We start from the raw sequence: 13,904 nt of genomic DNA on the forward strand, positions 1-13,904 counted from the left end.
AGCCCTGATCCTTTTGATGACGAAAAGTAAAAATAGTCACCATAATCACCAAACAGCTGGCCACTAATCTCCGAACTTCCGTGCAATATGCCAGAAGGACAAGAGGAAGGAAAATCAAAGAGCAGGAAGATGAAACCAGCTGGCAGAACCGCATCGCATCCGGCCGCCATGCAGGCCCACCGAGCGGCCACAGGGAGTGGCTGAGAGTGGGGACCCGGGCCGTGCGGCCACGCCCTGTGGTGCCGCGGCCCATGCTCTCGGCCCCCCGTGCTCGGCTCCGGGACCTGGGGAAGCTGTTGAGTCTCTGCCTGCCTCAGTTTCCTCTCCTGTAAAATGAATGGGTTATGGAAACAAGAGCATGGTCATGCTGGGTAAATGAGTTAACCTGGGAACCCAGAACCCAAGGAAGCGCGCACGGCGTGTCAGCTGCCTTTACTGAGGCCAGAGAGCGCGAGAGACCCTTCCGGGCAGCCTCGCTGTGTGCACTGTGTGCAGAGGTGGCCAGACACCAAGGAGGACTCCCTCCTGGACCCCGTCTCCCAGCCCAGTTCTGAGTAACCGGGCACAGCGGGCACGGGGACGAGCCTGCACCAAACATCCCACACACGGCCACTTGCCCTAAAGGTCAGCAGTCCTCAGGCCCCTCTCTCCTTGTCCGTCAGAGCACCCGTGGCGGTACTTACCACACCGCCATGAGTTTTCTCAAACTGCCGCGTATCCTATACCTCAGATGCGCCAGCAGAAAGGTCCACGTTTGCACGTCATTAGCTGATCCCACACCAGAGCGTGAAGCAGTTTTAGCTGACGCCACGGTCCTGACGCGTCAGCCGGAGGGTTCACTCCAGGTGACAGGAGGGGTTTGCTGTGCTGCCGTCGCTCATATACTTAAGTTAGGTGCTGAGAAACACGTCTACCTTAAAGGAGTTTGCTTTTGTAAATGGAAAAATGAAACTCGACTTGTAGAAGCTTCTTGATGAGCAGTTAGAAGGGTCTCTGCGGAGTGAGCATAGTGGTCCTGGCTCCCTGGGGCCTGGGGTGAGGGAAACCTGCTTGGGGACAGTTCAGGAGGGCAGCCACGGTGCCAGCGTTGGGTTTATAACACTTAACTTGGAGTGAATTGCTGTTTTCCAGACCGATTTTCCACCCTGTGCTCTGTGGCAGTTTGGTGCAAATGACCTTTTCCAAATGTCGCAGAGCGTTGGTGTCACATGAAGACTGTGCGTGGTCCCCTTGAGTGATTTCAGGACGTGAGCGATGGAGGCTTGTGGCCCAGTGCTGGGCAGCAAGGACGGTGCCCACAGCCGCGGTAACAGGTTCGTGTTTTCTTGTCCTCCAGAGCTGGGTGAGATTAAAAACGTCACCACCACGCAGCCCTCCCTGGAGCTGGACGGGCTGGAGAAATACACCAACTACAGCATCCAGGTGCTGGCCTTCACCCGGGCTGGGGACGGTGTGCGAAGCGAGCAGATCTTCACTCGGACCAAAGAGGATGGTGAGAAATGGGGCGGCTTGTTGGGGGAGAGCTCAGGTCCCGTCTGAACCTCCAGGGGCCACACAGGAGGCTCCCACCAGCTGGCAGCATTCCCGGGCAGGAGCTATTGTTGGAAAGGCTGGGTCAGAGAATTAATTCACCCACCTATTCTTTTTTTTTTTTTCAGACTTCTTAACATCTTTATTGGGGTATAATTGCTTTACAATGGTGTGTTAGTTTCTGCTTTATAACAAAGTGAATCAGTTATACATATACATATGTTCCCATATCTCTTCCCTCTTGCGTCTCCCTCCCTCCCACCCTCCCTATCCCACCCCTCCAGGCGGTCACAAAGCACCGAGCCGATATCCCTGTGCCATGCGGCTGCTTCCCACTAGCTATCTACCTTACGTTTGTTAGTGTGTATATGTCCATGCCTCTCTCTCGCCCTGTCACAGCTCACCCTTCCCCCTCCCCGTATCCTCAAGTCCGTTCTCCAGTAGGTCTGTGTCTTTATTCCTGTCTTACACCTAGGTTCTTCATGACATTTTTTTTTCTTAAATTCCATATATATGTGTTAGCATACGGTATTTGTCTTTCTCTTTCTGTCTTACTTCACTCTGTATGACAGACTCTAGGTCTATCCACCTCATTACAAATGGCTGAATTTCGTTTCTTTTTATGGCTGAGTAATATTCCATTGTATATATGTGCCACATCTTCTTTATCCATTCATCCGATGATGGGCACTTAGGTTGTTTCCATCTCCTGGCTATTGTAAATAGAGCTGCAATGGACATTGTGGTACATGACTCTTTTTGAATTATGGTTTTCTCAGGGTATATGCCGAGTAGTGGGATTGCTGGGTCATATGGTAGTTCTATTTGTAGTTTTTTAAGGAACCTCCATACTGTTCTCCATAGTGGCTGAACCAATTCACATCCCCACCAACAGTGCAAGAGGGTTCCCTTTTCTCCAGACCGTCTCCAGCATTTATTGTTTCTAGATTTTTTGATGATGGCCATTCTGACTGGTGTGAGATGATATCTCATTGTAGTTTTGATTTGCATTTCTCTAATGATTAATGATGTTGAGCATTCTTTCATGTGTTTGTTGGCAGTCTGTATATCTTCTTTGGAGAAATGTCTGTGTAGGTCTTCTGCCCATTTTTGGATTGGGTTGTTTGTTTTTTTGTTATTGAGCTACACGAGCTGCTTGTAAATTTTGGAAATTAATCCTTTGTCAGTTGCTTCATTTGCAAATATTTTCTCCCATTCTGAGGGTTGTCTTTTGGTCTTGTTTATGGTTTCCTTTGCTGTGCAAAAGCTTTGAAGTTTCATTAGGTCCCATTTGTTTATTTTTGTTTTTATTTCCATTTCTCTAGGAGGCACCCACCTATTCTTGACTTTGCTCCATGCAAACTTTTTGCTGCCCTCACAAAATATTCCAGCACGACTCAGACCAGCACTTCCTGTGTCACCTTTGTTTGATTTATCCATTGTTTCTCTCTTCCCCTATAATTTTTCCTTTTTTTGTAGGGGGAGGCACATATTATTTTAAACAAAAGTGCCTCTTATCCCAGGCCTGTATCCCAGGGCCATCCCTGTTTTGTATCCCATTAGAATAATTTCAGTGACTCTTTAGCTATTAGTGTAAGCTCTGATCATTTCCATCTTTCCACTTAAAAATTATGTAATGGTCTACATCGTCATATGCTGTACCAGCTTCAGAATAACATTAGAATAAGCCCTCAATGTGAGAGCTTCATGTTAATTTTTAAAAATTTCTTACAAGAATTTATGATGATTTAGTAAAATTTTAAATCGTAGCACATTTTTCAGATCACAGTTTGGACTTGGTTATGTGACTATTTCCCAATCCTACAAAAACTGTGTGGCAAAATAGTTTCTTATATTATTTTAAGAGAAAGCCTGAGGGACCTTACTGAAGACTTTTTGAAGAATAATTTAACTTATAATACATATTATGGCAACAGTGAGAAAAGCAGTTTCCACCTTAATAAAAGAAAGAGCAATTGATATCCAATTGATCCCCTTGTGGAATCCTCCAAATCAGAGCTCAGAATTATACCCAAGCCAGAGTTGAGGTGGGAACCACTACACCTGAATTCTGTGCTGATTTGGCTCTGCAGTTTTGTTTTTTTGTCTTCTTGCAGGGCCTCTGTTCCCCAGGAAGCTGGGCAGGGTATGGGTGGGAGAGCCGTTTTCCATTGCCCATGAGTGCCTACGTATTGGCAGTTTTGATGTCCTTTGCTACATACACAGTCAACATGCTGTTGCTTCCCCCTCTATGTCCTGTGGGAGCAAAGCTAGGGACACACTCTCAGAGGCTTGGGCAGACCCTTCCTGTCCAACTTTTCTGTCTCCTAAGGACACTCCCCTGACGTTCACAGCATCACTCTCTGCTCTCCCCTCATCAAACCCAGCCCCGCTCCCCAAGCAGTCCTGTCCGTCTACCCTCACATATTATGTTTATTGTCTCTCTAGCCCTTCGTGCATTCTAGTTCCCGCACACAAATTTAACCTCATTACCCTCAGTTTTTCTAGAACACACAAGTGATTATTCCCAGTTATATGCAGGTGTCAGCCAATGCCGCCCAAAGGAATTGCATTCTTTAGGGAAATCTAAGGTCAAAATGCAATGCCATTAGGAAGTCACACATTCATAGAGATATCTACAAATCTATGTCCTGGACGAAGACAGCCATATTTAATTTTTAAAATGTAATCAACCGAGAGCTGTGTCTAGATGCTGGCTCTGCCACCTGCTGCCGTGGGACTTTGACACCTTACCTCACTTTCTCTGAACTGGACTTTTTCATGTACAAAATTTCCATGACAATCAGACTGCACAGAATTAAGACATAAAAAGTGAAGTGATGTGTGCAAACATCACCTAGCTTGACATATCGTGGGATGGTTCCTGATACTAGACATTTGATTATTTGATCTCCACTCCTTCAGAATGAGGGTGGAACCTTCTTTTGCATTGCTAAGCAATAACACAGATGTCACTGGAATTATCATTTAAAGAGCAAATTGATCAGCAACATGGATTTTGACACCTGCATTTTTCAGAAAAACGTACAGAAATCCAATAAAAGCGGAAAGCTCTTTACAGCTCCATACTGACTGGTAATTTGGGATCAATTTTTAATTACTCTTCCAGTTTTAGAAATCATAGAGCTCTGTCTCAAAACTTGACCCTGAGACCCAAAGTGTAATTTGTCAATCAATTATTCTCTGCTTTCATATCCAGTGCTAATAGTATGAGGAGATGTGATTAATTGTGGAAGGCCCTGCCTTGGGCATACCAGGGAGGAGATCAAGAATTCCACTTGTGCAAACGTGGACGAGAGTGATGCAGAGCTGAGTGTCAGTATTTACTTGGGATAAATCATCAGCATTTTCAAAAAGAAGCAGAGCAGAGATTAGGCAGAAGGAGAGAAAAACTAGTATAATAGTGAGCTTATTTCCCAGATTCACATGAAAGCTTCACTAATCTAGAAATGGTGAAGAATTGTGCCAGCCATCCTTATAGACTCAATGTCTAATATAAATAGACATTTGAGCAGTTTACAGAACTGATTACAATTTTGTGTCTGCTTGTAAGGAATGCGTAATCAAAGTCAGAGTATAAATCCTGTTGATGCTTCTGTGAAGTCTTATGATTTGAAGTTTGGATAACACTGCCGACTTCAATTAAATGATGTAAAAATATAAAATAATAATTGTCAACATTTATTGTTTTTCCTCAGAAAAGCACTATTCTAGGCACAGGTTGAAGTTTCATTGTTTATTGATGCTCTTGCAAGTAAAGAAATATTAACACATTCACAGCAAACATTCAATTAGGACTTCTCTGCCCAAAACAGTTCTTAAACTAACGTCCTCACCCCTCAGTGTCATGGGGCCTGGAATTTTAAATCATGTTGTTAGGTCACTGATCATCTTAAAAAGGAAAAATTTATCACTTGCTAGTGAAAGAGATAAAAACAGAATCAATAATAAATAAATAAAAATAGATTAAATAAATAAAATTGAAAAATAAAACACATACAACGTTTACTTTTACAGGGGATAATTCACAACTGAAATATTTGTTTAGAAAACAAGTCTTCTGTTCCATAAGTAGTTTCTCAGTTTCTATAAAGATTCTTGGACATATTCTCCAAGAATATGGAGATCTTGATATAGATCTCTGATATAGATCCTTGGACATACTATTGGGTCCATAGTCTCAGTTCCATCAGTACAGTTGTGGGTCCACAGAGATATTCTCAGGGTCCGTAAGAACAACTGACGTCTCAGGTCCTCTTCCCAGGACGGCTCAATCATTGAGAACTTGCACATTTTTTATTGCTGCAAGACCACAAAAGATTATTTGCCAATCAAGCTTTTTGTTTTTGAACACAGGACAGCTAATTCTGAATTCTAAAATGTTTGTGAAATCCTGCTACCATTTTATTTGCTGAGAATATAATCTGAGCCAAGCCATGGGGAAGAGAACACACACAAACATAATTTATTATTTTTCCAATTGTTATTTTCGTCCTGCTGGCAGAAGGTAGTTTCAGCCCTGATCCTTTTCCACAAAAGAAAACATTACATATATCTAAATAGCGACGGTTGTGTTTAAGTGCAAATATTTACTGAATACATCACAAATCCACATAGCTCTGTGGGAAGAAGTCCAGCAGGAGCTGTAATATGTGATCTTTGGTCCCTCTCTGCCATGGTTAATGATCTGTTTAGCAGGACATCTGAAAGTGGAGCTCAGAGCAAGAGAAAAATAAACAGACATCAGGATATTTGATTCCTCTGGCCAGCCATATCTTGAGCCATACATCCTCTTGAAAGCATGGATGGTGTGTTCTCAGGTGATAGTGTAACTGCACCCTGGTTCACCTTAAAGGTGATGGACTCTTTGTGTGTGTGTGTGTGTGTGTGTGTGTGTGTGTGTGTGTGTGTGCGCGTGTGTGTATTTGCCTGACCACCAGCAGTGCTGCCCTTCAGGAGACACTGAAGGCTTTGTGTGCCATGAGAAAGCCTGTCAATTAATCGGTATCAATACTGCTTAGGATTCCAGAGTCCTGCAGCATTTGGCAGGGTTGTGATGTGCTCTGTGCAGTAGCGGATATACCGGCAACACCACAGACCAGGATGTCCTGGGAGGCCTTCCACCACGTGGAAGTCAAAGCTTCCTCTGCTGCAGTGATTCTCACACAGGTTCCTAGGAAGTCCAAGGACTCCTAGGGGGGCTTCAGAGATGCCCAGTGGTAATGGGGAGGGCCCCTGAAGGGCTCCCTCCCAGCTCTGCTTCAGAAGGAGCCACTCCACTTCCACTGTGTTATGCATGGGTCTCCCACATGACACTTAAAAGGATTTGTCCACTTTGAAGAGTGTTTGGAAACCACTGCTGTAGTGGGTGCAAAGGCCAGACATACTGGAGCCTGATGGAAACCAGAAGAGAAAAGGGGCCTCATGCATTGCTTGGCCATGACAACAACTGCTATTGTGAAGGTGTCCCTGCAGCATCATGTCATCTGCTCACGGCTCAGAAAAGCCACTGCGGAGCCTGGGGCTCAGGTGGACCTGGCTGTCACGGAGGGTCACACATACACACACACTGATGTGTGTACCACACCACACATAGCACAGACATCACATACATACCACAAACCACACATGCACACGCACACACTATACACACACTCACACACACCACGCACGCTACACATGCAGACATACTCTACACACATGTCACACACACATCACACAAAACACACACCACATACACTACACACACCACACAAGCCACAAACCGCGCACACACATACCCCTGCCTGTGGCTGATCTCCAAGACTAGAAAAATGATGATGACAAAAACGAAGCTGACCAGAGTGTCTGTGAGGTACTTATTAGACTTTTGTCTCATTTCAGATCGAGGCAATATTTTTACAGAACAATAAGGCTGATGTTTCACATTAAGATACACTCTTAGGTGACTTGACTGTGTGGACCCATTCTCTATGCTGTGTAGCAAATCGTCACAAACTTAGCACCTTAAAACAATACAAATTCATTATCTGACCATTTCCCGGGGTCAGGAGTCCAGGGACAGGTTAGCCAGGCCCCCACTCAGGGTCTCACAGGCTGAAATCACAGTGTTGGCTAGGCCTGGGGTCTCATCTGAGGTGGGACCCTCACCTGAGCTCACTGGCAGTCAGCAGGACCCAGTTCCCTTAGGGCTGAGACCGTCTCCTTAGCCCCCAGAGGCCACTCCCCAATCCCTGTCGCATGGCCCCAGCAGGGTCACATGGTCGTGTGGTCATAGCAGGACATTTGACCTCTTCATCACCAACAGGAGCCTGTCTCTGCTACTCCAAATCCCTCTCTGACATCTAGACCCTCTTTTAAGAGGCTCATCTGATTAGGTTGGGCCCACCCAAGTTACTCTCCTTTCGAGTAACTTAAAGTCAGCTGATTGGGTCCTTAATTATAGCTGCAAAATCCCTTCACCTTTGCACACAATGTAACCTGATTTTGAGAGTGCTCCATCATAGTGACAAGTGCCACCCACATTCAAGGGGAAGTAATTATACAGGTGTGGATATCAGAGAGCGAGAATCTTGGGCACCATCTTAGAATCCTGCCTGCCACACTGAGCTCATTTAGAAAGTCTGCTTGGAGGACCTAGTGTGCCGCAGATACTGGCCCGGGCACTGGAGACACAGCAGAGAACAGGACAGGTGGGGCTCGCAGGCTGGTGGGGGAGACAGATATTTACCAATCACTCCTGAGTGGGTTATGACGAGTGCCATGAAGAAGCGTCTTCAGAGACAACCCGTCCTGAAGTTGTCACAAACCTCACCTAGGCTAGTGACAGAGAAGGTTTTCTCAAGAAAGCAAGCACTAGCAGAAGCTGAGATGAGTTAGAGTTGCCGAGGACAAGGTGGAGGGTGGGGAACAATTCCAGGCAGGAGGAACCCAAGGCTGTCAGTCATCATGTGTCAGTGACCTGATGTGGGAGACGCACGCCACATCCAGGGACCTAAAAAGGGCTCCAGTGCTGTGCAGTGACACAGAGCCAGGAATAGAATCCAGCCACTGACCTGACACGTCCACGTGGAGGTCTAAAGCACACACCAACCTTACACATCCACCGAGAGGCAACGAGAAGGGAAGAGGATTCTAGGTTCTGGCTCTTGCGACCAAGGATGTGGCTGTGCTGTTTGCTGCAATAGGGGACGGGAGGAGGGAGGCTTGGGAGAGAAGGTGATGAGCCCTGCTTTGAACAGGATAGGTCTAAGGTGCGTGAGTCAGAGCCGAGATGCCGGGGCCATCGGACACGAGAGCTCTGAGAGCATCTGCGTGCACAGGGGAGCACGTGGGAGAATGCAGAAGAGATGGTCCTCAGCCGCTGCATTCTTAACTTCAACCAGTCAAACCTGGAGCCATAAGTTCACTCAACGATGGCCAGAAATTCATGAAGGCTACCTAAGCTTGCCTGTATCTTCATAAGAAAAAAGCAGATTACCAAAATGTAACCTGATGACTAGGAGTGCGTCTTAACCAACTATGTCCCAGACACACCCTCCTAAGCCATCTCTGTCTCCTGCCCCTCTCAACATTTGGTGTTTATAATTCAACACTGAGTTACAAAGTAAAGGCCAGAATCCTTTAGCAATATGTACAATAAAGAAATGGCGATGATACAAATGATAGCTAGAGTTTATTCAGTGTGTATTATATTACAGGACTCGTATATACAGGACTCGTATTAATTCTTCACATGAATTCTCTTTCATAATCTTAACAGTAAAATAATAACTTGGTATAGTTATTGTTCTGGCTTCATAGATGAGGGAACTAAGACTTATTAGAGAACTTCTGAACTTGCCCAGGACACAGAACCAAGTGATAAAGTTGGAGAAAAGCCAGCAGTGGAGGCTGCAAAGCCCACACCTTTAACCATTGTGGTGTAATCCAAACCAGAACTAAAATTTTAAATTCTCATTTGTAAAATATTGGCTCAGAAATCCTGAAAATCTTTCTCCAATGTCTTGTGCCTCAGTTTCTGTATATTTATTATTTTCTTGTGCAAAATTCTAATAACGCTACAAGGAAAGATTGTACAAGATGGATCATGAATCAGTGTATGAGGAACCACATGGGGGTTTAGGTAGTAAGTGCAGTGAAAAACCCTTTGATCTGATGTGATCCAGGCAAGTTAATGGAAATAATCTACTAAAGAAGGAATCACTACATTTTACAGTGACCAAGAGACAGAACTCAAACATTGTAGTTTAACTTAAAACATATAAATACACATTTATTATATAATCATTGTCTAATTAAATGATCCAGACTCATTTCTTTAGTTTGAGATGAAGAGATTAGAGTTCTATGTCATTTTTCATTCTTTGAACTGTATTCATCATGGATCATCTGTAATTTCCACTTTAATTTCTTGATCATGGAGTAAACATGTATTGTCATTGGCCAATAATCTGATTTTTAATTTCTTTTTATCTGTTTGCCTTGATTTTTTTTTGCCATGTGACCTGTTCTTCTCACTAGTCTTGCCCAAACCTAATTGAAGCTTCTTTTTTTTTAAAACTTACCTTCAGAAAGCTTTTCCAAAGTCCCATCAATTGTCCTAAAAACAGCTTTCTTTGTGCACTCATATTTCATCAGTTTCCATAAATTAAACTGCATTACCTTGACAAGTACAATTGTCACCAGCAGGGTGGAAACAAGCCTGACACTCCTGATGAGCAGCCAGCCAAGGGGTTGTTGCCAATGTACTTGGGGTTCTAGAAGGACACTGGCCAGAGGGAGTGCCTGGTGGACGCCAGCTGCGTGGTTTGCTTTACGGAAGATATGGAGGGTTCTGGCCAATCTGGGGGCATCCATTAGCGTGGGAATATTAAGCATGTGTACGCTCTACCCTTGGCGTTCAGGAGGAGCCCCTGTGGCTCTGAACCAGGTTGTAGATGTCTTGGTGATTGCCCTCACCAGTAGAAAACGAAGCATATTCAGGACAAAGGTACCTTGTTCCCAAGGACCTATTAATCCAAGCTTCATCACTCCTATGTGTGCCTTTCTCTAGATCTTTTGCTCTTGGTGGAACTTGTCAAAAACTGATCCCAGGGCTTCCCTGGTGGTGCAGTGGTTGAGAGTCCACCTGCCAATACAGGGGACGCGGGTTCGTGCCCCAGTCCTGGAGGATCCCACATGCTGCGGAGCGGCTGGGCCCGTGAGCCATGGCCGCTGAGCCTGCGCGTCCGGAGCCTGTGCTCTGCAATGGGAGAGGCCACAGCAGTGAGAAGCCCACGTACCGCAAAAAAAACTAAACAAAAAAACTGATCCCAAGATTTTATATTTTCAAATGATGACTGTGTCCAACCCCCATTAACTCTTGCCAGAGTTGTTGGTTTTGTTGTTTTGACCTAGAAGAGTCAAGGTCAAAATTTGAGCATAATTTGACCTAGAATTGTCACCTAGAAGGTGACAATTATGAGATACACATTCAACTCCAAAAATATTTACTCTGAAGTTAGGTTGTTTTTGGAGAAGGAAGGAACTCAAAGCTTCCTCCAGGGGCTCACAGGGGACCTTACTGGTTTGAATTTCAAGGTCTCCATCAAGGGGGGAACCTCTCTCTACATGAAAAGTTAAAACAATGAGGAGGAAAGCAATAACCTCGTGGTTTCTCTCACAGCAGATTTAACACTCTTTCCTCTTTATCCCATGTTCTACCCACCTCACCTCACTCTCCCTCTTCAACCTGGAAAACAAAAGGGTGGAGGGAAGGGCACTTATGTTCAATCTCACTTCTCAGATTAAGCTTCATGTCGTCAACACCCTTTTCTGCATTCTTAGATGATTTACAGAGGGGAGTTTGTTGTCTGTATAAACTGTGAATCTTTGACACAAAAATTCATACTCATAAAAACTGCTTCTGAGCCTCTCCTGAGCCAAATAGAGGTGTCATTACAAAGTGTTTTGGGCACAGAAGGGTGATCTCTGATGACTGAGGTAATTCGCCCTCATTCCTAACTCAGGAGGCAAGAGGTATGCCCCAAGCCTGTTCAAAGCCAAACACTGTAGCAGAAAAAAGAATGACCCAGAAGCTAAATTCTCTACTAGTCAGAGGCAGGAAGTCATCAGGGACTGAAAAGCACAGAGAAGGCTCCCAGGAAAATAGGGACTTGAGCTGATTGTGTTAGTTCTGTCACAGAAACAACCATTCATGACACTGGTTAAGGAACAGCAAGGCAGACTTCATTCAGGGGAACGATTTGATAGGTGAAGGCATGACCACAATAGTGCTTTGCAGTAGGGGAGGGAGATTGGATTCAGCTTTGAATACAACAAGGAAAAGTGGGAATTTATAGCCAAGGAGTGAAGGGGAGGAAGAGGGGTCATTGGGTGAAAAAATTACTAAGAGGAAACATCAGGGGTGAGGGGCATTCTGGCTAAATTGGCTTCACAGGAGTTTTGCAAAAGGCAGGTGAGGAGGATCAGAGATTACCTGGTGATGACAGAGAGTGAGGACTTTGATCGATATCAAAGGTGACAAGATATTGTGGAGATTCTGGCTAAACTGACTGAGCAGGATACTTGCTAAAGTGGGCTCTTAGGGGATATGCCCAAGAACATGGCTCAGTGGAGCTCCTAGGTCACTGGTCAGAGAGACACTGTGTCAGCCCCCAGGGTGGCTGTAACAAAGTCCCACAGCCTGGGGGACTAACAACAGGAATGTGCTGTCTCACGTTTCTGGAGGCAAGAAGTCCAAGATCAAGGGGTGGGCAGGGTCCGTTCTTTCCAAGGACTGTGAGGGAGAATCGATCCCTGGCTTGCAGATGGGCATCTTCTCCCTGTGTCTTCACATTGTCTTGCCTCCATGTATATCTCTGTGTCCACATCTCCCTTTTTTTTACAAGGACACCAGCCATGCTGGTCAGGGCTCACCCAAATGACCCCATTTTAACTTGATTTTCTCTTTAAAGATTCCATCTCCAGATAAGGTCACATTCTGGCATGGTAGGGTTAGGGCTTCAACAAGTGGGTGTTGACTGAAAAAAAAATGCACAACGTGAGAGTTGTGAGTTAAGTTTTATTTAGGGCAAAATAAGGACTATAGCCTGGGAGACAGAATTTAAGATAGCTCTGAGAAACTTCTCCATAGAGGTAGTGGGGAAGGTCAGTGTTACATATGATTTCAGTGAAGGGGGTACATGCAGTCAAGCACACGTTTGGCAGAAGCTTCCTGCCAGTCATGAGGAACAGGTGTCACCATTAATGATTTTAGTGCTTTTCTAGATACGAGGAGATGCAAGAACCGGGCTCATAAAATCTTCTCCTAAAAATATCTATCTGTCTGAAGGCCTGTTCTGCCAGTTTTTCCCAGAGCACAGAGGGCCTCATTCCTGATGTCCACCCTGAACTCCTTTCAGTAGATGTTGAAGGTCAGCGGCTGCAGCAGTTCATGATTTAATCCTTGCAGAGGCAGATGGCAAGTGCCGATTTGTAGTTGGCCTGGGTTTCGAGGGACACAGTTCAGCCCGCATCCCTGACTCCTGAAGAGCTGGGAAGAGAGAGTGGCAGGGCCCAGCAGTGTCCTGTGGGGTGGTGGGTCTGGAGTGGCGGGGAGGGAAGCTCCATCATTCTGTCACTAAACTTTCTGCTTTTCCAGTTCCAGGTCCCCCCGCGGGAGTCAAGGCGGCTGCGGCCTCAGCCTCCATGGTCTTTGTGTCCTGGCTCCCCCCTCTCAAACTGAATGGCATCATCCGAAAGTACACGGTGTTCTGCTCCCACCCCTACCCCACAGTAAGTTGGTAAATCACCCAGTGCCTTTCAAGCATCTTCCAGAAACGAGCCACGGGTGCTCGCTTGAGACATTCTCCTTCCTTTGTTTCCCACCTCCTTGGGTTTCCCCAGTGGTTTTATTCTTCTCCCTGCTGTCTGCACATACAAAGCAAGGTCCTCATTACCACCTCACTGGAAAATACACTCCTGAATCCTTCTAAGGGACACAGTTGTCTGGAATGATTGTTTATTGGGTGAGTTCCCACAAACACTGCCAGCCGGCTTATCAAAATCAAAACCCGGAGGCCTTAATTGATTGTCAGTGGACACCACCTATTGATTTTGCTGTTGGGCTCATCCTTCAATTCACTTCATGCTTCATCTGCCTCCCTCGCACACCCTGACCCCGTCCTCCTTCCCTGCCCATCGCCCACTGAGACCCAGCAGCCGGAAAACCCTTGTTATGCTAGAAATGAAGGACTTTAACAAGACTCTATGACCCTCACAAGTACAACAGTCAGCTTAATTCATTGTGAAGGAATTAAAAGGTAGGGTACTTAATATTTCAAAATATGGGATTTGCTGTCATTAGTATT

The 13,904-nt window shown here is 45.4% G+C and overlaps 1 protein-coding gene across 1 annotated transcript in view; it reads left to right on the forward strand.

The window, feature by feature from the left end:
• The window catches only part of DSCAM (DS cell adhesion molecule), a gene marked incomplete at its 5' end in the record, with an annotated part of 743,491 nt that overhangs the window by 642,649 nt on the left and 86,938 nt on the right, over window positions 1-13,904 (forward strand). Inside the window, 2 exons of the mRNA XM_060009865.1 lie at window positions 1,337-1,492; window positions 13,196-13,329. Of these exons, the coding sequence (XP_059865848.1) occupies window positions 1,337-1,492; window positions 13,196-13,329 (290 nt within the window). The remainder of the gene's footprint in view (window positions 1-1,336; window positions 1,493-13,195; window positions 13,330-13,904) is intronic.

This window comes from Delphinus delphis, chromosome 4, assembly GCF_949987515.2.
Source record: "Delphinus delphis chromosome 4, mDelDel1.2, whole genome shotgun sequence".
In the NCBI taxonomy this organism is placed as follows: Eukaryota; Metazoa; Chordata; class Mammalia; order Artiodactyla; family Delphinidae; genus Delphinus; species Delphinus delphis.